This window comes from Lissotriton vulgaris, chromosome 11 (genome assembly GCF_964263255.1).
Source record: "Lissotriton vulgaris chromosome 11, aLisVul1.2, whole genome shotgun sequence".
Classification (NCBI taxonomy): domain Eukaryota; kingdom Metazoa; phylum Chordata; class Amphibia; order Caudata; family Salamandridae; genus Lissotriton; species Lissotriton vulgaris.
The window spans coordinates 175,068,226-175,092,599 of record NC_141699.1 but is presented as its reverse complement, the minus strand read 5'-3'; the positions used below and the strand labels follow the sequence as shown (position 1 = coordinate 175,092,599).

General features: G+C 47.8%; 1 protein-coding gene across 1 annotated transcript in view; it reads left to right on the top strand.

Annotated features, from left to right (window-relative positions):
- The window catches only part of HECTD4 (HECT domain E3 ubiquitin protein ligase 4), a 2,691,195-nt gene that overhangs the window by 2,588,843 nt on the left and 77,978 nt on the right, over positions 1–24,374 (top strand). The window contains exon 78 of the mRNA XM_086943079.1: positions 18,490–18,712. Within this exon, the coding sequence (XP_086799205.1) occupies positions 18,490–18,712 (223 nt within the window). The remainder of the gene's footprint in view (positions 1–18,489; positions 18,713–24,374) is intronic.

Below are 24,374 nucleotides of genomic sequence, written 5' to 3'. Positions count from 1 at the left end.
GCCACGCCTGGCTTCGGGACTGTGTGTTCCCGGAGAACGTTCGAGAACGGTTTGTGGACCTTCCTTTCGATGGGGCCCTTTTATTCCACGTCCCTGCGATTCGGCCATTCAGAGGTTCTTGGCGGGGCTTCGACCTCCTCCTCCTTCCCCTCACTGACCTGTAAGTTGATCTGGTTTTTGGGAAGTGTTCTCCGTTGGGGCGGGTCGCCCCTGTTGTGTGTTCTGTGTGCTTTTAATGCATTCAACCCCTCCTTGTTCAGGCTGTGGTTCTGTTGGCTTCTGGCCGGCCCTTCTTGACTGTGTGTTTTTGCTTTGGGGTTTCTAACCCATGCTGGCCCTGAGACTAGTTGTGAGAAGTTAGCCTAGTATATGATGTCCACTATTCTAGTGGGCACCCTGCACCTGTCTAAACTACCCTTATGGTGATGGTTGTAAAGTCAACCTTATAGGCCAGCTATCCTAGTGGTAGCATGGACAAAGCAGTCTTAGGCTAAAACTTCAGAGAGCATGTGAAGCCAGCTGTTTTACCAATAATAATCCCTTGAATATCAAATGAAAGGACACCACACAAGGTATATATAAAATATATATGTATTTATTACTAACACAACCCCTCTGAGGTCAGAGATCGAGATGCAGTTCAAGTTACTCAATCAGCATACTTTAAGTTGCACAAAATACAATTCTGCCCTAGGGGCCTCATGAACCATATACTAAGTAAGTGGTATAAGAACTACTTCAGGAAAGGTGAATAGGCCTAGGGCGTAGGGAATCGCTGGGGCTACACTGAACAACCAAGGTATTGAAAGTAGGAGGCCCACGGGAGGCGTGTGCAGTGTCTAAACACACACGCGAGTTACCATAGAGTTATAATGGGAACGTAAAGGTTACAAAGTAGTAGATTTTGGACACTACCGGATGGACTATGGTAAAACCCCTTTAAACTAGGACACTTCAAGAGTCAACACCCACGGGGGCACTGGAGTACTCGAGTTACCTCGCCCAGGGAAGCCGGGTGCATAGGTGTTCTTTCATGACGGGTTTCGTCGCTGTTTCCTATGGAGAGCTGCAAGAAAGTGCTGCAGGCGACCAAGAGAAAAGTGTCCAGGTGGATCGGAGAAGTGAAGAACCTGAAAGCAGAGGGGACAGAGTCTGGGTCACTAGCCAGTGACCAGGAAGGAACCAGGCGATGTCGAGATGCATTCAGGTGAAGAGGTGAAGCTTGTCTCTGCAGCCACGAGGACCAGGAGGCGTCAATAACGACCAGGAGCTAAATTCGAGCTGTCCCACGAAGGATCTAGTCGACTGCGGCGTCGGTATCCGGATTGGACCCAACAATCCTTGGCATACGCAATCCACGCAGGATGGGAAGATTGGCTTCAGTTCAGACCAGCAAGGTCTGGGGAGCTTCTCCTTCGTAGGGAAGCTGGAGCAAGCCCGGAGCAACCAGGCAAGTGGTGTAGTTTCACAAAGAAGTCTTCAGAGGGCTAACTAGCCAACGTGCTAGCAACCGGGAAGACGCGTCGAGCTCAATTGCAGGCGCAGGCCCCACGCGGCACTCGTGGAGTGTGGAGGGCTGAGCTTCGGTGCAAATGCTGCTCGGGTCTGGGGCTTCTCAAACCCCAATGCACAACTTCGAGGGTACCTAAGAAGCTGCACTGTTAGCAAAGAGCAGGTAGTCCAGGATGTCCGGTCCCACGTCTCTCATGTCCGCCACGGGACTCAGCTTTGATGTGGATCGGAGTCGGAGAAGTCTGGAAGTTCAGTTCCTGAGTCGCTAAGTCTTGGGATTCCGACGGGAGCGTCGACAAAGCAAACCGGCAAGTTACTGGTGGTGCCTGTTTGCACAGGGTGGTCACTCCTTGGCCACAAGGGAGATGTCTTCAGTCTTCCAGTCGATATGGAACGTCGAAGGTCCAAGAGTTTCGTTTCAGAGTTTCTTTCCAAGATAATCTAATGTCTCTAGTCACAGCTCCTATCTTTATACTAAACTAAGAGGCTGGATTACCTGCTAGGTCCCTCCTATGGGTGGAAAAAAGCAATATGGTCCTGCACTATCCAACAAGAGTCAACAAATAACTTAACAAGTGTAATAAAGTTCTCATAGAGTCCGTTCAGCAAGGCTTAAAAAGTTCTTCACTATTTTTCTTCACAAACAAAGGTAGCCAACGAGTTTCGTCCAGAGGACTTCTTCAGGGCAATAAAAAGTGATGATTAAAACAGCTCTGGTAAGCTTCACACCTCATTAGTGGGAACAAATATTCATAGAAAGCAGCACCCTTAAGATGATGCGTATTTGTACTTTCTTGTAACGACTAGTCCACTCCACCGACGATACTACAGACAACGACGCGATTTCTGATGACGACGTCTTTATTAGGGGGGTTCTGAGACACCACATAATTTGGATGCCGGGTGTATGAAGGCACAACATTACTCTATCTAATACATGAAGGACTTGTACGCTATCTTCGCAGATAGCAAGATGGCTCTTTTCCCGGTATGAGAAACGAACAGGCTGAATAATAGATTGCAGTACTCTACATACCCTTCTTTTCAAGTGGACTAGTCGTTACAAGAAAGTACAAATACGCATCCTCTTAAGGGTGCTGCTTTCTATGAATATTTGTTCCCTTTAATAAGGTGTGAAGCTTATCAGAGCTGTTATAATCATCACTTTTTATTGCCCTGAATAAGTCCTCTGGACAAAACGCGTTGGCTACCTTTGTTTGTGAAGGAAAAGAATAAAGAACTTTTTAAGCCTTGCTGAACGGACTCCATGAGAACTTTATTACACTTGTTAGGTTATTTGTCGACTCTTGTTGGATAGTGCAGGACCATATTGCTTTTTTGTATTTTGTGGGCTCTATTCCCTCGGAAGCTAAGGGGTATTTAGCTTCAGGTCCTTGGCACCCACATCACCCTAATACATAGATGATAATATAGATAAGTGCTGTCATTATTACCCTATACCCCAAATTCTTTTTCCCCTCCTATGGGTGGAACCTGGGTAGGGGGTGGTTACACCCCTTTCTCTTTGTCCAGTTTCGCGCCAGAGCTGGGGCTGGAGTGGCCCAGCAACTCGTTTGAGCCGGGCTATGCATGGAGCACCTTGTGTGTCCCAGGCAGTGTCTGGAAAAGCATCTTTCCATTGAACCCACCCTGCCTCAATCCACTACAGGCTGTCTGGGGAGGTGCTAGCACCTCCCTCGACAGTAAACCTATTGTCCAAGCCTCCCTTGCCGGAGTTTCGTCCAGCTGGAGGAGGTCAGACTCGTGTCTGTGGCAGCAGAATCCATTTTGTGATGCTGAGGCTCTGTTTAACTTTAACCGGGTAAAGCAGTAACTACATGTCTTCTCCCCCTAGAAGGGTGGAATGCTATCCCCGCCGCCAGGACTGGGGGGGTGGGGGGGGGGGGGGGGGGTGGGGAGAAGGGGGGTAGTATTCTAAAGTGTTTGACACCTTACACGACATGTTTTGGTAAAGCCAAACCAAAGTTAGCAATAACTGCGAGGATTATAATGCACTTAAGAGTATAAGGTATGGCTATATCATAGAACAGCTATAAGGACATGGTTCCGAAAGCTGCAGAGAGGCTCAGCTCATGCTAGAGCACCATCTCACATAAAACCAAGCACTCTGCCTTCAGGATTGTCAAGGCCTGCCATAGGAGTGACTTATAGGTATATTTGTGTCTATATATAAGGGTAGATATAGGAATACTATATCTAAGCAAGGGGTGATTACACCACCTTGCCCAAGCTGAGTGATCAGCCTGTGGTGTCAGTTTGAATGGCCAACCAGGGGTGGCATAATTCATGCTGCAGCCCCTGGTAGGCCTTGGATGCACCTATGCCCTGGGTACCTATGGTACACTATACAGGGGCTCACAAAGGTGACCCAATTTCCAATTAGGTATGTACCTAAAGTACATGGAGTCCATTTTACAGAGAGAGCAGATAGCCTGGGGCCCTGAATAGCAGGACCCCATGCCAACTAAGTCAAAAACCAGCTAAACACTAGGCAAAAAGTTGGGGTAATCAAAGTCAGATATCCACCTTCCTACACTAGGCCTTCCGTTTCTTTCTCTTTAGCTGCTTGACAAGCCTTCTGTGGGTTTTACCGCAAGTCTTTTCTGTTGTCCTCTGCTACGGAAGTCTTTTCCTAAGAGGGTTCCCATGTCTTTGGACGTAACATGCACTATGTGGAGTAGTGGTAGCTGTTATACAGCTTGGTTATGTGCTGGGGAGTGGTGGTCCCCTTCGGGCCTCTGCTCTCCGTGGCATTTTGGTATGTTGCAGGTGCAATCCTCTTGCTGTTGGCTTAGTATGACTTGGGTCCCGCCCCGGGGTGTCCTTCTCCGGGGTCGCTGCGCAATTGACCTGGTCTGGCCTGCTTTCTGCGGCCTGGTGTCATGCCTCTGTCGGGTTCTACTTCTTTTTGGGCCCTGTATGCGGACTTCCGTCTAGGGCGTGTCCAGGCCCTTCTTCACCTTCCTACTCTCTGTCTTTGGCTGGCGTCTAGATTGCCCTGAGTGCATCGTTCCGTGGTGTTCTCTGCATCTGGCTGTGCTTGCTGGTGCCGACCTACTGTTTTTCTGCACCATTGTGCCTTCTTGGAGCTTAGTGGGACAGTCATCCTTGCCTTGTCCGCTTCTTATAGTGGGCCATGCCCTCGGTTCTACCTCTCCTGGGGAGATGTGATGGTTCTTGAGTTCCTTGTCCCTCTTTTGGGCGCAGTCTGTCTCTGCGGAGCGTTGGACAGTTCCTCCGGGGTGGCCAGGCTTCCCTTTATGCTTCCGCCTGTTTATTGCTGCCGGGGCCGTTCTGTCTGGTCTATTGCCTTCTGGCTGTGATAGGCTCGGCTGCCCTCTTCACTTTGTGTGTTCCCGGCGGGAGGGTTGGCCTTTGCTCTACCTCTTCTCCTTGCAGTCTCTAGGTTTCTGTTCTTCCTTGTTGCTCCTCTTCGTTGCATGGGCCTTGGGTGGAGCTTCTTTTTACCCTGTGTGGGCGTGGGATGCTCTAGGCTCCTTTCGCCTTGCCCTTGTTTCTCCTGCTTAGCGAGGACGGGCTTCCTCTTTCTTGTTTTCCAGAGTCTCCTTTGGGGTCGGTGGTCTTCTGGATGTGGGGGGTTTCCATCTTGCCTGGGGAGACAGGGCTTTTCGCCCTGTTGGACTCGTCCCCTGTAGAACCCTCTGTTGCGTCCAGGATGGTGCGGTCCCTTCGCAGACCCTCCCCCCCCTCTGGGTATGGCTAGGGTATGTACATATATATATATAGGAATCTGCGGCTAGTAGTCTCTATCAGATTTACAAATGACTTAACTTCAGTAACAATGTATCTGGTAGAGACGATTCTAGCTGCAGATTCCTTCACGACCCACCCTTCCTCCCCGTTCTGCGAGGACCTTTAGCTTGGTCTTCTGCACTCGCCTTCCTGTGGGTGGCTATGTCTTCTGTGAGTGCATTCTTTCACTCTTTTTGGCAGAATGTTCGTCCTGTTTATTTGTTCCGATCTCTCCCTTTTGGTCATTGGAGGATAGTTTTATAGCTGCTTCTGTGCCCTTACATTCTGGTTGCTCCAGGTTGGGGCTACCTTCAACACCCCCAATCCCCTTTCAGTGCTAGGGATTCTGGTCCCTATGCTTCTCTGCTGCCCTCTGGGTTGGGGTCTTTTGGCCGGGCCTCTGCCCTTGTTCCTTATGGGGGATGTCACATTCTGTGCTGGGGCTGTCTTGGAGTTTAGCCGTTCCTTGTTTGTCCCAGGCTGGTTCCCCTTCATTGTTATTGATTGGGGTTATAGTCCTGCTACATGTTCTCATGACATTTTTTCACATGTTCTTTGTCTCTAGGGTGGGGGGGGCTATTTCCGTACTGGCATGGTTGCTGTTCATGGTGGTGCTCTTTTCTTTAATCTTTTCCCTGTCCTTAGGTGCTGCAGTGTCTGGCACTGCCCCTTATGGTGTTGTTCCTCAGCATTCCTTTTTATGTTTCTGCTCTTTCGCACACTTTTCCTATACTGTTCCCATACTTTCCCAGTTTTTGTCTGGTGGCTCTGCGTTCTGGCGCAGAAAAGTTCTCCGAAGTGAACTGACGTAGGCGTGCCGGGTGGGACTTATGTGACCTCGCTGATGTCACTTACGCGGACAACGTCTGGGCGGAGTCGTGGGATGCAGTCCCCCGGCGAGCAGGGATGCTTGGCAAAAAGTTTCCGGATCCAGTCTCAGGCCTGGGGATAATTCTACGTTAAGGAATCTGCGGCTAGAATCGGTTCTACCAGATACATCGTTACCGAAGGTAAGTAACTCGTACGTCTGGGCATAACCATGGCCACTTAGGACGAACATAGCAAACACAACAAGATGAAGGACGGAGTGCTAAAAATTTCAACCACTCTCCTCCAGTCAACAGATCTGGGTTTAATTCATCGTTCTTTTGCTCACTATGCGACCCTAGTTTGGTCTCAGCCAATTGCAAATCAGTCTTGACCCTGTACCTCATGGGAGCAGTCCAGCCTAAACTGCCAGGGCTGCTCGCCAAGCCAACAGCTCCTCCCGCTCTACAGTTGAGGAGGCCTTACACAACTCCGCTTCGCGTCTCCCCATCTTTCTGGGAGCCAGAGGGTCGATGCCCCAGAAGAGGGAGTATTATAAGGAGTGTTATAACTCTTTACACCACATTTTTAGAACTCCATCTCCTTCTGGAGTGCCTTCGGGTCCCAAGTAAGTGAGTGGGGTGCTGTTGGAAGGTTCGATGTTGGTAACGGTTGGGCCATCAGACGTTGAGTCGCCGTCCGTTTGCTCTGCTACGGCGCCTGTTTTTGACCAGCAGACTCCGGCACTGAAGTCGGCGGTGTTGGTCAAAATCGTCTCCTTCTCCTATTGAGGCAGAGACGTCACCTTCTCTGCATCATTAAGTGTCGAAAGCGGAGTCAACAGCACAGACTGAGGGGAATTCCCTTTCCGGATACTATTATATCTTAGGTGGAGGAGAGCTGGATAGCTGCTTCTGGAGAGGCTAGTGGACTAGAATCTTCACTAGCTTCTGGGTTACTTTCTCTTCCCCTAATCTCGCTACTGAGGCGAATTTTGCCTTTGCAGACATGCTGAGGAGTGTGGCCACAGTCTTGGAATTGTTGCTACCTGCTGTGCAGAGGTTTACTGTCCCGATGATTGAGGTCCTTTATGAAGGACATACGCAGGAAGAGCCTGTTCTTTCGTACAGTGAGGCCCTGTTTGATATTTTATTAGGAATTTGCGCCAAGCCTGAGTCAGGGGTCTCAGTAGATCAGGATATCTCTCGCGGTCATTTGCCTGTACCTGGAGACCCAATTTGTCTCCATTGACATCCTTTCACTCGTAGCCTGGTGCTTCAGGCTGCATTATCTTCTCATGATGTGGATTCTGCACCCAAGACTCCAGTGAGTAAGGATTCTAGGAGTCAAGATGCATGTGGCAAACACACTTTGCTTCTGCCAACTCTGCCGTGAGATCCACCAACACGGCATGTGTGCTTGGGTGGTTTTCCCATGCTTCTTAGGATTATTTGCAGAATATGTTGCACATTCTTCTTGATAACCTCTGTTCTAAGGTGGCTGGTGTGATAATTTTTTTTGTTGATTTTGTAAAATATTTGTTTTATTTTCTGTGCATGGGAGGCAAAACAAACACATATAAATCAGCTTATACTAGCTTCAATGCAGATAAAATCATACTTCATAGAAAAGTACATAAGTTTGGGGAGTCATAAAACAAAAAAGAAAAGAAAAGAAAAGAATGGGGTAACACAAAAGGTACAATCAATCCTAGCTCATTCTATGCCAGACTGTATGAAATCATTGCATTGAGTTTAAGCCTCTAGCTTTCGCCAGGGCTTTTTCCCTCTCATAAACATCCGCAAGAATAGCCCACCACTCTGCTATATTACAAGGCCTAGGAGAAATCCAAGCCCTAGAAATAGATAGTCTAGCAGTGACTAATATTATAGAAAATAGTGCCCGGCGTGTGTGGCTAGTATCTCCCCCTTGTAACCCAGCATAATCTCCTGTGTCGTAAAAACCAGATTTATTCCAAGGTGGCTTTTACATAGCTGTGTAACTCCTTGCCAGAAAGCCACTAGCTTTGAACATGTGGCAAACATATGAACAATATTAGCACCATATATTCCACATGCACTTCAGGTTATTACTTGCATATTGAGTTCTTGATTGCCCCCACCTAACAATCTTATTGGGAGTATAATACAACATACACACTGTCTTAAACTGTTTAATCTTAGATTAGTCGACCAAACAGCATCTTTTAATGTTGAAAATGCCTCGTCCAAGATTACAGGGGTAATTTCAGTCACAAGAATAGTGCTCCTTTTTAAAGCTAGTTGTAGGCAGCGGTCAAGTCTATCCTGACAAAATAGCTTAGATTCCCGACTTATTACCTGCTTCGGAGGAGGTTTATGTAAAAATGTCAATAGATCCTGTATCCCTACCGATTTAGGACCCTGTGCTCTCAGAAAAAAATCTCTGAGTTGTATGTATTTATAATAGTGTTGGCGTGGTATAGGAAAAGTATCTTGCAGGTTTTAAAAAGTTCGAAAGTCATTATAATCGTAAAGGTCTCCCAAATCATCAATGCCATATCTAGCCCACTGTTTCGCTTCCCCATCATGAAAAATATCTGGAATAAATGAATGATCCCACAGAGGGAATGTCCTAAAGTATATCGGTAGAGAATACCTTGCAACAACTTCTCGCCCGATAAAGACTAACCCCCTGAGAGTCTTAAAACGTACTCTTAAATAATTTGGGTCGTGAATCCGTTAGAGAAATCTACAGCTATCCCCACGGAGCAAAAGTTTGGTATAAATCTTGGTCCCTATTTAAAAGGAGGCTGCATAGTCTATTTATAAATGAAGCCCAATAGTATAATTTGAAATCGGGGAGCAGAAGACCGCCTTGGTTAAATGGAAACCTTAGAAATTTAATAGCTCGGCATGCCTTTTTATAGCACTATATAAAACTACTTATCGTCCCATCTAGTTTCTTAAAAAATGTATTAGTAACTCTTAGAGGAATTGAGCGAAATAAGTATAAGAATTTCAGAAGAATCATCATCTCAATGATGTTTCACCTGCCAATTATACTTGTGGTTAATTTGTGCCAATTCTTACGTTTTTTAGTAACGCTGTGGAGTAAAGCATCATAGTTAAGTTTAATTATATTTTTGATGTGAGATGTGATACGAACACGCAAATAAGTAACTTCAGGGTATGTTCCCATTACAGCGTTATCTGGTGTAAACTTCAATAGTACCTGAGTTTTGTTGGTATTCAGTGTATATGCAGAGAAAGACTCAACTATTCCTGCCTCCTGAATAACTAATTCTGGAGATTGACCCAGGTCGAACGTGATTCCCCTTCTTCCCGCTACTCTCGTAAAGAGAAGTTGGGTGGACATCGGGGTACCTCCCAATCTCGGTCCTGGTCTCTTGCAGCAGAGCCAATCCCTCATCTTGTCTCATTTCAACAAGAATTCCAGGGAAATTTGGTGGTGCTGCAACAGGGCAAAGCCTTCAAGGAGGACATGGTGTGTATATTTGGGACCTTGTTGGGACTTTGAGCCCTAGAATCTGGGAGGGCCTCCAGTCGGGCCACCACCCCAACTTTGCCAATTTTACAAAGCGATGCTTGCCATGTTTGGGCCGCCCGACTCCGCCGGCGTGCCTTCGGATCCAGGCCTGGATCCGGATTGGCACGGGATGACCTTGTTACACCTCCGCCTGTGCCAACTTCACTGGCACTACGTCCCGATGTGGACACGGAGGCGGACCGCGCCGGATCCGGCAGCGATGGGTACTTTTGTCCCTGTGTTCCACCCTGACCATTTTCAGCCAGATTGGCAGCCAGAAGACGGTGAGGAACACTGGGAGGGGTCTGGTGACCCTTTAACAGACCAGTTGGATTACGATCCGGACTGGCGAGAGGAACTGGGGGATGCCAGTGGTCTGGATACCCCCCAGACCTAGGCATATTATCTCCTCCTACCATGGCTACGGAGGATGGAGCGTCATATGCAGTGGTTTTGCATAGGGCCGCCGAGGCTCTCCACCTCAAGCTTCCTACGGTGGCAGTCAGGACTAACCTCCTGAAAGAGGGGCTTCAGGGGGCAGCGAGCCTTCCGGAGCCTCTGCTGCCATTCACTGAAGCCCTAACAGACATCCTTTTGGGCACCTGGTCCAGGCCCACCCCAGGGGCTCCTGTGGATAGGATGATTGCCTGACGCAAGCGCCGGGCGACCCCACTTTCCTCTCCCAACACCCCACCCCTAAGAGCTTGGTGGTCCATGCCTCTACATCCAAAGGCACCTTCCTTACACCTCCACCTGATACGGAATCCAAATAGCTGGACCAACTTGGAAAGAAGAGTTTTCTTCCCCCAGCTTGGGACTGCGGTCGGTAAACACTGCTTGTCTGTTGGGCCGTTATTTCCAAATCTGTGTGGGATACAGTGGCCCAAGTGCTGCCTCAGTGCCCAGAGGAAGCCTGGGCTGTGCTCTCCCGTGCAGTTGCCGAGGGGAGAGACTCAGCGAAGTTTACCATCGGCTGTGGGCTGGATACCGCTGACGCACTTGGCTGGATGATTTCCACATCAGTAGCCCTTCAACTCTACGCCTGGTTGCGTTTGGCTGGTTTTTCCAGGGATGTCCAATCCACCCTTATGGACATGCCCTTTGATGGCCGTCGCCTTTTCGGCGACAAGGCAGACAGCGCGCTAGAGCGCTTTAAGGACTCTCGGGCGACGGCCAGGTCCTTGGGCCTCTCCACCACCCGTCCTTCGCAGTCTGTCTTTCGCGGCTACGGAAGGGGTGCCCCACTACGTCCCGCGCAGAGCCACAGGCCGGCGCAGGGTGTTCAGCCCCAGTGCAGCCGAGGGTGTGGGAATCACTGACGTGGTTCAGGGGGCAGGGGCAGGCGGGCCAGTCCACCACAGCCCCCTCTGCATCAGCCTCCAAACCCTCCAAGTCCGACCTTCCAGGGCCACCAAATGCCATCCGCCATCACCGCCCCCACTGGTGCACCATCACGTCAAACAGGTGGGTTCTGCAGATAGTCTGAAGGGATACTCCCTCCCCTTTGAGGCTACCTCTCCCTCCATGCCACCTCAGTACCATTGCATGTCAGAGGATCACCTGGCCCTTTTTCAACAGGAGGTTTTGGCACTCTTGGCCAAGGGGGCCACTGAGCGCGTTCCTGCCCCAGAAGTAGGTTGTGGTTGCTATTCCCACTACTTTCTGGTGCCCAAGAAGGACAAAGGCCTGTGTTCTATCTTGGATCTCAGGAACGTCAATCGCTTCCCCTGGAAGGAGAAGTTCAGAATGTTGACCCTCACTCAGGTCTTGTCTGCCCTCGACCCTGGAGACTGAATGGTAGTGTTGGACTTGCAGAACGCTTATTTTCACATACCTGTCCTGCCTGCCCACCGGCGTTACCTGCGGTTCACGGTAGGCCACGAGCACTTTCAGTTTACTGTGCTCCCCTTTGGCCTTACCAGTGTTCCTCGGGCATTCACGAAAGTGATGGCGGTGGTCGCAGCTCATCTGCGCAGATCAGGGGTTCCAGTCTTCGCCTATCTCGACGACAGGCTGTTGAAGGTGGGCTCGCTCCAGGCTTCATCTTCCACCTCCAGACTGCGGCCGACCTCCTGCATTCGATGGGGTTCCCATCAACGTGCCGAAGTCACACCTGACCCCCTCTCAGAAGCTCCTCCTCATCAGAGCGGTTCTGGACATAATGAAGTTTCGAGTTTATCTGCCCGAACAGCGAGTCTGGGATATTTGGGCTATGATTCTGATATTTCAGCCTCTATCCCTGGTTTTGGTCAGGATTACCCTGAGCCTGCTTGGCCTCTTGGCCTCCTGCATCCTGCTGGTCAATAATGCCAGGTGGCATATGCTGGCTCTGCAATGGGACCTGAAGTTCCAGTGGGCAAAGCGTCAGAGGATTGCGTCCAGATCTCAGAGGGCACTGCACAGCATTTGCAGTGGTGGCTAACAAACCGGGATTGGGTCAACGGCAGATCTCTCTTCCTTCCCCAACCATAACACACAGTGTTGACAGATGCATCTCTATCTGGGATGGGGCAGCCGCATGGAGAGGCGGAGATCAGAGGCCTCTTTTCTCCGGCGGAGTCCGGGCTCCAAATCAACCTTCTGGAACTTTATGGGATTCGTCTTGCACTCAAAGCATTTGTTTACTCTGTCTGTAGTGCAGGTGTTCACGAACAACTCCACCGCCATGTGGTACTGCAACAAACAGGGTGGGGTGAGAGGCCTTCCGCCTCTGGACATGCTGGAACATCGGGGCATATCCCTGGGGGTTCAACACCTGGCAGGTTTACTGAACGCCAGGGCGGGCGAACTCAGTCGCAGGTGCATGATGGATCACGAATTGCGTCTTCACTCGGAGGAGGTGCAAGGTGTCTTTCAACAGTGGGCAGAGCCTTGGTTAGATCTATTTGCCACGGAAGAGAACGCGCAATGTCAGCAATTCTGCGTGTTGGAATTTCCAAGACGGCACTCGCTAGGCAACGCGTTTCGCCGCGAGTGGATTTGCGGTCTTCTATACACCTTTCCGCCTATACCACTTCTGCCCAGAGTGCTGAAGAAGATCAAGCGCAACCGGGCCCAAGTCATTCTTGTGGCTCCAGATTGGGCATGAAGAGTCTGGAATGCCGAGCTACTCAACATGGCCATCGATCCTCCGATCTGACTGCCTCTTGGGAGGATCTTCTGTCGCAGCAGCAGGGGACGGTCGTCCACCCGCACCTGTCCAGCCTCCACCTCCTTCTGTGGATATTGAGCGGCGGCAGTTGACGTCGTTTGACCTGCCTCTCGAAGTCTGTGATGTCATCTTGGCAGCCTGGCGTCCCTCCACTAAGACGGTATACGCCAGCAGATGGAATACATTTGTGGTATGGTGCACAGCAAAGTCTGTGGATCCCCTTTCTGCCCCTCTTTCTTGAGGGCTACCAGATCAGCCTTCTCTTTTCAAGTACCCTGTTGTAAATAGATTTCTTAAGGGCATTACTCATCTGTTTCCTCCTGTTCCCTTCGTAATGCCCCAGTGGGACTTGAACTTTGTTCTGACATATCTTATGTGCACTTCATAACTGTCCTCTCAGACTTCTTACTTTAAAAACTGCCTTTCTGTTAGCCATCACCTCTGCATGCAGTGTGAGTGAGTTACAAGCTCCGTCTTCGAAGCCTTCCTTTCTGGCTGTTCATCCGGACAAGGTCGTCCTCAGAACTCAACTTTCCTTTCTTCCAAAGGTGTTCACTTCTTTTCATATTGGCCAAACCATCGCTTTGCCCACCTTCTTTCGGCCTCTACATCCTTCAAAAGAGGAAGAGAGGCTCCACTGTCTGGACACAAAGCATTCTCCTTCTACTTGGATCGCACCAAACAATTCCGGGTGGACGACCAGCTCTCTGTTGGTTATAAGGGTGCTAAGAAAGGTCTGGCCATGCACAAACAGACCCCTTCAGGTGGGTCTTTCTGTGCATCAAGGCCTGCTATTATTTGGCAAAGAAGGAGCCTCCAGTGGGGCTGCGCGTCCATTCCACCAGGGTGACGGCAGCTACTACTGCTTTGGGACGGAAAGTCCCCCTAAATGACATCTATCAGGCAGCTACAGGGGCCTCGCTACTTTACCAAGCACTACTACCTGGACAGCCAAGTCCGGAGAGACAGCTTTTTTGGCCGTTCTGTTCTTGAGGACTTTCTGGTCTGAACTTAGTTCGCAAACCCACCTCCAGGGTTGGTATTGCTGGGGTATCTATTCTAGGGTATGGAATCTATAACTGGAGAAGTGTGGCTCAGGGGTTAGAGGCGGCAGACCTGGAGCTTGAGTTCGGCCCGGGACCAGGGTTCAATTCCCCGCCTCGGCGGGTCTTGGGCTCAAAAATTCCACGGACTCGTTAATTCTCGCTCCAGTGCCTTCTCGACTCATGCGTTCACACTCTGCGACTCTGGGCAATAGCTTGCTTAATCTCCACAACGGCCCCTCGCGGTGGGATGCCTGGCTTTCACCTTGTGGATACCCTGCCAGGGTATCTCACAGGGGAATACCAGGACGGGTTCCCTAAGCAAGCGCTGAGATGCCCCAGGGTAAGTCGTGCGCTATATAAATCTCATTCATTTCATTTCATTTCATAACTGTTTCTTTCAGATGAACAAGTTACTTACCTTCGGTAACGATATAGCTGTAAGAAATATAGGTTAGTTATAGATTCCTTACCCCCCCACCCATCCTCCCCATTCTGCGAACTGACTTCTAGGGTTAAGGACATCCGTTCAGGGCCCTAGTTTTGTGCACCAGTGTTCAGTGTCTTGCATGGGTCTGCGCTTTTGGCCTGGAAATTCGTGTACAGAACTGACGTCAGCGTGCAAGGGCGGCATCGGTAGCTACCGCAACGTCATACCGGCGACCACATCGCTGACGACGGACACGGATTTGACCGAAGCCAAGTACCGACGCGCAGGGGTACTGCTGACGAAAAACATTCCGGATCCAGTCTGACGCCTGGGGGTAATTCTAAGGTAAAGAATCTATAACTAACCTATGTTTCTTACCTGAAGGTAAGTAACTTGTTCGTTTAGACTCTTGCGGACGAAGAGGTTGCCAGCATCAGAAATAGGAACTGGATGGTACTCCAGTTATTTTCTGGTGCCGAAGAAGGATGGAGAACTTTGTCCTATGTTAAACCTTCACCATCTGAAATGTTTCCCCCAAAAGGACAAAATTAAGATGTTCACCTTGGCCCAAAGTCTATCTGTTCTGGATCCAGCCGAGTGAAAGGTGGGATTGAATTTGCAGGGCGCTTATTTCCACATTATCGTCCTGTAGTCCCACTGTTGTTATCTGCGGTTACAAGTGGGACATGAGCATTTTCAGTTCTCTGTGCTCCTCCTTGGCCTTATCAGTGTCTTCTTGTGTTCACTTAAGTGATGGTAGAGGTCGCTGCACAAATTCGGAGTTTTGGAATTCCAATTTTCCCATACCTCGATGACTGGCTGTTTAAGGAGGGCTCACATCAGTCAATTGTGGATCACCTTTAGACAGTGACAAACTTCCTGACATCTTTGAGATTTTTAATCAGTTTGCCAAAGCAAAGCCTGACTCCTCTGCTGAGGCTCTCCATCAGGGGCATTCTGGATACAAAGCAGCCTTCCCTCCACCTCAATGAGTCTGAGACATTCGGTCTATAATTGCAATGTTTCATCCTTTCGCCTAGTTCTCACTAACTGTGGCTCCGAGAATTCTTGGCCTCCTGCATCCTACTCATTGAACACACCAGGTGGCATATGCAGGATCTGCTGTGGGAACTAAAGTCTCAGTGGGCTCAGCACCAAGAGAACCTGTCTGATTCCATCCACGTGTCAGAGGCGACTGCAAAAGATGTGCATTGGTGGTTGCTAGACTAGAATTGGACCAGTGGAATACCCCTTTCCCAGCCCCTCCAAGAGTTGATGGTTTATAATGGATCCATTGTAGCTGGGTTGGAGCGGCCACCTAGGAGAGATGGAGATCGTTGAACTCTGGTCTCTGGCTGAGCCCCGGCTCCACATCAGTCTGCTGGAATTGCTGGCACTTCGCTTGGCACTAAAAGTATTGTGCCTTGCAATGAATGGGTGCAGGTCTTCACCAACGGTTGTATTACAGAGGCACACATAGCTAAACTACAAGTGCCTCTACTACACGGCCCCAATAACCAATGCATCTGAACAACACATTCCTTTACCACACGTGCCTTTACCACGCAATTTTGTGGTAAAGACATGACTGGTAAAAGGATATGTGGTAAAGATCACACTCCAGCCTCCCCGCCCTGAACCCTAAAGACTTCCCTGACCCCCCCCCCAGCCCTACAATCTACCCAGACCCCCCTTTGATTACTAAGCACTATTTTGACCACGAGCCCTAAAAAAGACCCTGCCCCTGAGCCCTAAACACTACCAGATCCCCCCCTTAGCCCTAAACACTACCTGTGTCCCCAAGCCCTAAACACTACACTAACCCCGAGCTCTAAACACTACCTTGACCATCCCAAGCCCTAAACACTACCCCAACCCCTTCAATCCTAAACACTACCCCAACCCCCCCAAGCTCTAAGCACTGCCTCACCCACACTGAGCCATAAAAACGACCTGACCCCCGCCCTAAAATCTGCCCTAAACCCACCGAGCCCTAAAAACAACCCCAACCCTTAAAAACTACCCCAGCCCCCAAAACAAAGTCCCCTTACTAGTCCACATCCGCTCCTGCTCCTTCTGCTTCCTGTGCCCGCCCATCCACACATCTAGACGACACAAACTGCCTTAACCACGCATACGTGTGGTTAAGGTATATGCGTGGCTAAGGCATGCTTTGTTGCACTTGCAGGGAAACTGCAACCGTGGCTCTGCCATTGTTGCATTGGCCGTTTCCCCCTCACCGTCAACACTTCTATCATGTGGTACTTTATCAAGCAGGGCAGCGTCTGGTAATGGGGCATGTGTCAGGAGGTATTACACCTTTGGAACCGGCTGAGTTGTCCGGATATTTTCCTGATCATACACCTACTGGCATTATCTGTAAATGCCAGAGTGGACGGACTCTGTCGACATTGCCTAGTGTATCACGAAAAGTGAATATATTCCAGCACAGGGAGTCTTCCAGTAATGGGGAGAAGCCCAACTCAATCTATTAGACAGTGCAGATACCATGCAGTGTCAAACCTTTTGTGTGTTTGAGTTCCCAAGGCAGTCCTCCCTCAGAGATGCCTTCTGTCATCATCAGAGGTCTTAACTCCTGTAAACTTTCCGCCTCTCAATCTTCTGCCCGGAGTGCTGAAGATCAAGATAGACCGGGCCCACTTCATCATAGTGGTTCCAGACTGGACAAGGAAAGCGTGGTGCGCAGGACGTCTGGCCTTCAGCATTTGTCCTTCAATCTGGCTGCCCCTTCAGGAGGATCTTCTGTCGCAACAGCAGGGTCAAGTCTTGCACCCAAGCTGCATAATTTGCACTTCCATGTGTGGTGATTGAGTGACGAGATTATGGGCCAGATGTATCAAAAGTTTTTACCCATTCTGTGCCTATGGGAAAATGTGTTCATACATATGGCCCTATGCCTTTTGATCTTCCTTTTTAAGTGGTTAGTCTCATCTTGGCAGCCAGATGTCCATCCTCAATATCTGTCTATGAGGGGCGCAGGATGAAGTTTGTTGCTTGGTGTTTCTCCCGACACGTCCAACCCCTGAATGCACAGTTATCATATGTTCTCCTGTTTTGTTTGTCCTTAGCCCAGCTTGTCCCTTCTGTGGCAACTGTTAAATGTTGTCTTTCGGCCCTTTTAGCTTTCCTACATCTACCTGATCAGGCATCTCTTTTCATTTCACTTTCCAATTCACTTGTGTGATGCGTTTTTTTGTTGTTGAAGGGGCTCAACCACATGTCCCCACCATCTGTGATGCCGTAGTGGGACATTACCTAGATACTCACCTACCTTATGTACACTACCTTCGAGCCCATGTACAGTTGTCCTTTTCGCCTCCTCACTATCAGGATGACATATCTCATCGCCATAATAATATCGGCCAGGTGTGCGAGCTTCAGGCCTTATCAGTGATTCCACTTGACATATTTTACAGACATAAGCACACAAAAGCGACATTCCTGCCCAATGCAGTTATGCCCTTTGACCCCTTACATGCCCTTTACTTCCACATAGGATTGTCCATCACCTTGCCAGCTTTTCATGCACAGTTCATTGCTCCAAGGGGAGGAACGGGCCACTTCCTTGACCCTAACAGGGAGATTAGCTTCTGTGTAGATCAACCCAGACACTACCTACAGGATGAACAACTTTTCATTGGTTTCTCTCAGGCTAAGAAAGGCAAAGTGGTACAGAAGCAGACCATCTCAAGATGGATTGTGTTATGCATCAAAACATTCTATGCGCTGCTAGGAAATTTACAGGGACCGCTTGGAGGTGAGAAATATAAATGGGGGCCCAATGTCATATCAGAAGCAAACTGATCTGACATGGAACTGCACAATGCTGCCTGTCGATGCTCGAAAGAATTGCCGAAAACGTTTCTGGATCCAGTTTGGCATCCAGGGAAATTCACAAGGTGTGGAATCTGTGGTTATATAGCCTCTTCCAGAAAAGGCATTACGAAAGGTAAGTAACTTATTTGTTATGCCTTGCTAGAATGAAGGGGTGATGCAGAGTGGATGGATATGTTTGCATGTATCATGGGTTAAGATTTTACAACAGAACAACTGAGCTAAAATGAATGAACATTAAGACAGGAGTTTCTTCTTGATCAATGTTTCCTTCAATGTATCCCTGCCAATATAATTACAATTAGCATGGAAACTAAATAGTTTCTAACATATATAATTTTCTTTTCCCCAACTTATGTTATATTATCTTATGCTTTCTCCTATTTTAGGCACATACGATGTACCAGGTTGGTCTAATGGAGACTGACCAACACATTGAGTTTTTCTGGTCTGCTTTAGAAATGTTTACTCAGGAAGAACTCTGCAAATTCATAAAATTTGCTTGCAATCAGGAACGTATACCATTTACTTGCCCTTGCAAAGATGGAGGCCCGGACACAGCACATGTCCCACCCTACCCAATGAAAATTGCACCTCCAGATGGAGCAGCAGGTATAGTAGATAATATTTCTTATTTTCACTCATATTAAATGACTTGTTTTTATCTAGAAACTGATATTTTTAGTTAAAGTAAAAGTGTTGATGAGCCCACTGTATATCCGCATTCTTCCATGCAAGACTAGTGTGAAATCATGTTTTCTTAAGTGACCTTCATGTTCTAAGCCCCCCAATTTGCAGTTATATGTTTACATAAGATAATAAAAAAGTGAATACAAATGAATGATGAAGCAATGTACTGTTATTGCTGTACAATATTGAGTTCTCTGAATCTCTATGGGCAAGCCTCTTCCTCAGACCCTTGATTAATATCTTAAAATGCATTGTTTTTTTTTTAAAAGGAATTTGGGTGGTGCACATATCCAATTGAGCGGGACGTACACGTGTACTCTTCAGCCTGATCTTTACTAGATGCTTTTGTGTCAAAAAGAACCAAATGTATTGTTTCTTAAGCGTTCTACAATCAAAGATTAATTTTATTCTCTATTAAATTCCATGCATGTATGTTTTTTGTGATCTGCAATCTGTTATGTTAATGTTAAGGCTATTTGTAGAGCGCAACTGTTACCAAAAAGGTGTCCTGGCGCTAGGAGAAGTTTCTGAAGAGGAATCAGAAGAAAGGAGAAATATAGGGATTTTTGAATCAGTTTGTGAAAAGCCAAGTTTTAAGTGTCTTTCTGAAAGCGACAAGGTTGGTCATGTTTCTCAAGGAGAGGGGAAGTGCATTCCAGGCCTTAGCTGCATTAACTGTGAAGCTTGTGCCTCCCCAGTTGGCCTTCTTCACCCTACGTATTGTTACCATCTTGGCATCAGAAGAGTGTAGCGTTCTGCTAGGGATGTACCATTGGATGAGTTGTTTAAGGAATGCTGGACCCATTCCATGGAGGGCTTTGAAGACCAAGCACAAGGCCTTAAATTGGGTGCATTTCCTTACCGGAAGCCAGTGTAAAGCTTTAACTCCTTCCATGCTCGTGACGGAACCGCTCCATCACGAGCATCGTTTGAGCTGTGCTCATTACGAAGCGGTTCCGTCATGGCCCGCTCGGCGCGCCTGCGCGGCCCGAATTCCGCGCCTGTGCTGGATGTTCCATTGAGCGGGCGGGGCCATGACGGAACCACTCCATCATGAGAACAGCTCAACCGAGGCTCGTGACGGAGCAGTTCCGTCACGAGCATGTGAGCGCCGCTCGGCCCCCCCCCTCCCCCCTAGTGCTGCGGCGGAATGGTCTCCGCAGCGAAGGGGTTAATTTGGGCGGAGATGGATTCGGCTCTAGGTGAGTAATCTGGCCGCTGCATTTTGTAAAACTTGTAATTTATTCAAAGATCCCTCATGTATCTTTAAGTACAAGCTGTTGCAGTAATCTAGTCTAGTCATGGTTAAGGCAGTAACAATAGTTTATTGTGCTGCTTTAGGGAGAGATGGCAATATTTTTTTACAGGATTTAAGAATATAGGTGGTAGCCGAAACCACTTTATTGATCTGGTCCCTACAGTTCAGTTTCTCATCGATCCAAAAACCAAGGTTTTTCACTTTTTTTACTGGAGTGGGGAGCTGGCCTAGGTCTAATGGCCAGCAGTCAGGTGTCCAAAGGTTGGGATTATTTCCAAACAAAATCACCTCTGTCTTGTTGGAGTTCAACATAAAGCAGTTTTGGGCCATCCAATCCCCCACAGCGCTCATACAATTCTGTAGCCTCAGGGGGGCAGTCTGAGAATTGCCCGGAAGAAGGTTCACGGCTATCTGAGTGTCGTCGGCATAGGATGTTAATGTGAATCCAAATGATTCTAAAAGTGGGGCCAGCGTGGAGACGTAAATATTAAAAAGGGTCAAGCTCAAAAATGAACCCTGGGGAACACCACAAGGCAGAGAAAATGGCTCTGCTTTGAATTCTTCAAGAGCTACGGTTTGCACTCTATCCGTTAAGAACGATTGAAGGAGTTTCCATGCCGAGTCCCTCACTCCTATCTCCTGTAGACGGTCCATCAATACCGCATGATGGACCGTGTCAAATCCCGCAGACAGATCCGGCATTATCAATGCTGCATTGCCTCTTTGGTCTGAAATCATTCTAATCTCTTCTGTGGGTTTTATCAGTGCAGCTTCAGTACTATGACCTCCTCTAAACCCAAACTGGGTTGGGTCCAAGGCCTGAGTGTCTTGTAGAAAGGTGTTCAATTGGACATTAATGTTCCTTTCTATGACTTTTGCAGGGAATGGGATCCTAGAAATAGGTCTAAAATTGTTGGGATCGGTGACATCCAAATTATTTTTTTTGAGCAGTGGTAGAATTGAGCCTGCTTCCAGTCTTTAGGGAAGTACCCTACCGAGTACATAGTATTGAAGATCGGGGTCAGTATTTTAAAGACAGGCTCTGCATCTGAAATAACTTTAGAAGTGGTGCATGGATCTATTGGAGAGCCCGATTTAACCTTCTGTAGTAAGTTGCGGGTATCTAGTTCTGTTAATGGGGTAAAACTGATTAAAAACAGGTTAGTTTTGTTATATTCTAAAGGAGCTGGTGCCAAATCATATGCAGTTTCGTTACATGATTTAGTGAAGGTGACAAAAATATTGTTTACTTTCTCAAAAAAAATATTGCCAATTTTATTACATAACTCTTGGTTAGCTGTAGGGGGTGGTGTGCGTGGAGCAGATAGTTGCTTTACTATTTTAAAAATCTCTTTATAGGAGTTTCTGGCCTGAATAATTCTGTTTGCTAAATATTCTTGTTTTGCTTTGAGGAGCAGCTGTTTGTATACTACAAGGCTTGTTTTGTGGTCCTGTTTATCTTTGTCGCTGTAGTCCTTCCTCCATTTTCTTTCTAGATGTTTACAGATTAACTTCTGATCTCTGAGTTCGGAAGAGTACCATGGGGCAGAGGGGTTTTGTCTTGTTTGATGGAGATGTTTTATAGGTGCTAGTTTCATACCTGCCTCTGCTAGCCAATTGGAATATGTATTGGTGGCCTCATCTAAGTCTCTAGACAACAACGGCATGGTTGATGTAAACAGTTGGTGTAATTCCTTATTACCTATCTTATTCCAGGCTCTAGTTGCTGATTGTTTTCTTAGTAGTTTGGGAGTCATACGTTCAGTCAAGGTAACCTGGTAAAAGACTGCTAAGTGATCTGACCATGTTAGGGGAAGGACCTTAAGCTTTTCCAGTAGGGAGTTATTTGAAAAAATGCCGTCAAGGGTGTGGCCGGCTACATGAGTAGATTCTTTCACTAGTTGTTTTAGTTTTAGATTTGCGCCTTCCATTAATTCCAGCAACCGGAGGGTATCTGGGTCTAGGGAGGCCTCTAGGTGAAGGTTAAAGTACCCCAAAATGGTGTAGGAATCGAGGCTAATCCCTCTTTCCAGTATGCATCCTATCTGAGCCAGAAATCGCCCTCTTGGGCCCGGGGGCCTGTAGATAAGGGCTCCTCTAAAAGAATAATGATGTGAGAAATTGAGGCAGAACTCCAAAGATTCACAATCCTCCATAAGAATAGGACTGAAGGAAGCGGAGATGGATTCATGATATATAATAGCCAGCCCCCCCTTTTTATGGGATCGATTTAAAGTTTGGCAAAGATAATTGGGTGGTGTGGCTTTAACTAGATCTGGACCAGAGGAATCATCTGTCCATGATTCTGTGATAAATGCGACCAGAATTCCTTTCTCTTCGATTAAGGAGGCACACTCTACACTATGTTTGACCAGGGATCTGGCATTGAACAGGGTACATTTGTGACCCAAATGAGAGGTATTATGGGCCCCATTTCTGTTCAGCAGTGGTGGGGTCGCTATTGAATCCAGCCGAATCTCTGGCAGCATGGTGTTACACTCTGAACAATGGTTCTTGCTCCGAGGAAGTGCAAAGTCTGTGTACGATTTCGAGCACCTCAGAGATGAGGTGATTGGATTGAGCGCTTTAAGTGTAATATTTGAATATTGGATTCTATCTTTACCTGAGATGATCCGACCAGGGGGACTGGCACTAAGCGCGGGTCTGGCGCAGACGGGGCCTTCGGCGCGCCATCAGCGCTCCCGCTGCGCGCGTTCGCACTTGCATCTGTTTTTGTACCGGCAGAGTCTCCCGACGCTAGACCGCTGACCGGAGTACAACCAAGAGGGCGGCGGTCCCGCGTTTAGACTGCGGGGGGAAAAGCTATGAGATTGGAGGTAGCGTATCTCAAATGTGAAAAGAGCAAAGTTTAAAATCACATAGGCAAAAAACAGAGGTTAAAAACACATAAATCGTATTTTTTAAAAACCTGTTTCGAAGTGCCCCAAATTGAATTCTAAAATTGCCACAGTGCAGTAATAGTCCAGCAGATAGTGCGAGTTAGGTATTTTTAGATTTAAAAAGGTGGTCTCTCCCGGCTAAGCCTCAGAATGACTTCTCTGCTTGCTCCTTCTCCCTATCATTTAGCTGTTTCTGCAAAATTAGCAGAGGCTTCTCCTTGAAATTTCTATCTGGTTTTAACACTTGCCTTATATGCTATTGGAGATTGGTCCCAGTGAAGAAATTGAATACAATTTTCGTGATCAACTTAACACCCTTAACCTTTTGACTGTAATGCTGGGATGTATCTGGTATCTTTATGCTGCTTTAAAGGCATGTATGATGCCCTAAAACAAAATCCATTTAACATAGAATAATCTAATCATTCCTTATGGTGGGGATAGTAATTATAGCTTATCTCCTGTTGGGGTTACTTATATAGTCTTATAATAAGTGATCATCGTTCTATTTTCATCACACTGGTCCATGGAAGGGGCTATTCTATTTGTTAGAATATTTGTGGAAACTGAGGTTGACCACAGTGAGATGGCAATACAATTCTAAATAATTCTGATAGATACTTTTAATTAACCATGCTGAGTAAAGAGATTTTCAAGCAATAGCTTTCAAGTGCCACCTGGTGGCACCATAAGGATCCGTGGTGAGCTCGCAGTGCCCCAGAAGAGATGGAGCGGAGCCACATCTAGACGCACCCCTGCACACTGACCCGTTTCTTTCTTCCTGCACTCTTCAAAATGAATCTTGAGCTCAGCTCTCTACTTTTCGGTCCTCTGATGCTTTCTTAAGTTTTCATAGTGTGTGCCATGACAGCAGGAAGCAGATGGCAGCTATGGACCACTACAATTTGTGTCTATGGTGCCTGGGCTCTGGTCACTACTCGCAGGTATGTGATAAGTGTTCCCTGAGGCACCTAAAGGGGATCAGAGAGGGGGAAGCAAAACTATATACTACCGAACAGAAGAGGCTGTTTTTGATACAGTGCTCCCCTCCAAATTAGAGGGGCTGCTCCAGCTCCAGATTGTGAGGTCTGTCCCACAATGAATCTTGGCCCCACTCAAAGTCCTCAGGTAAGTAAAAAAAACTCTGTCACAAGTGCAAGAAGACCATGCTAGATTTGACCAACACTCATCACTCAAAGTCAGATGAAAAGTAGCACAGCCAGCACCCCAAGGGACCTTCGCCTCCAGCATATACAGACTCTGGGACATACCCAGATGGTCCTGACATTCCCTGACTTACCTCAGCCATCATCAGCCCTTGCGGCTGGCAGGGGCCTTAAATAAGTGATTGAGAACTAAAAAGGACCCCCTGCTAATAATCAATGCTCTTAAGGCAGGGAAAATATATTCTGAGTAACGACCCTAA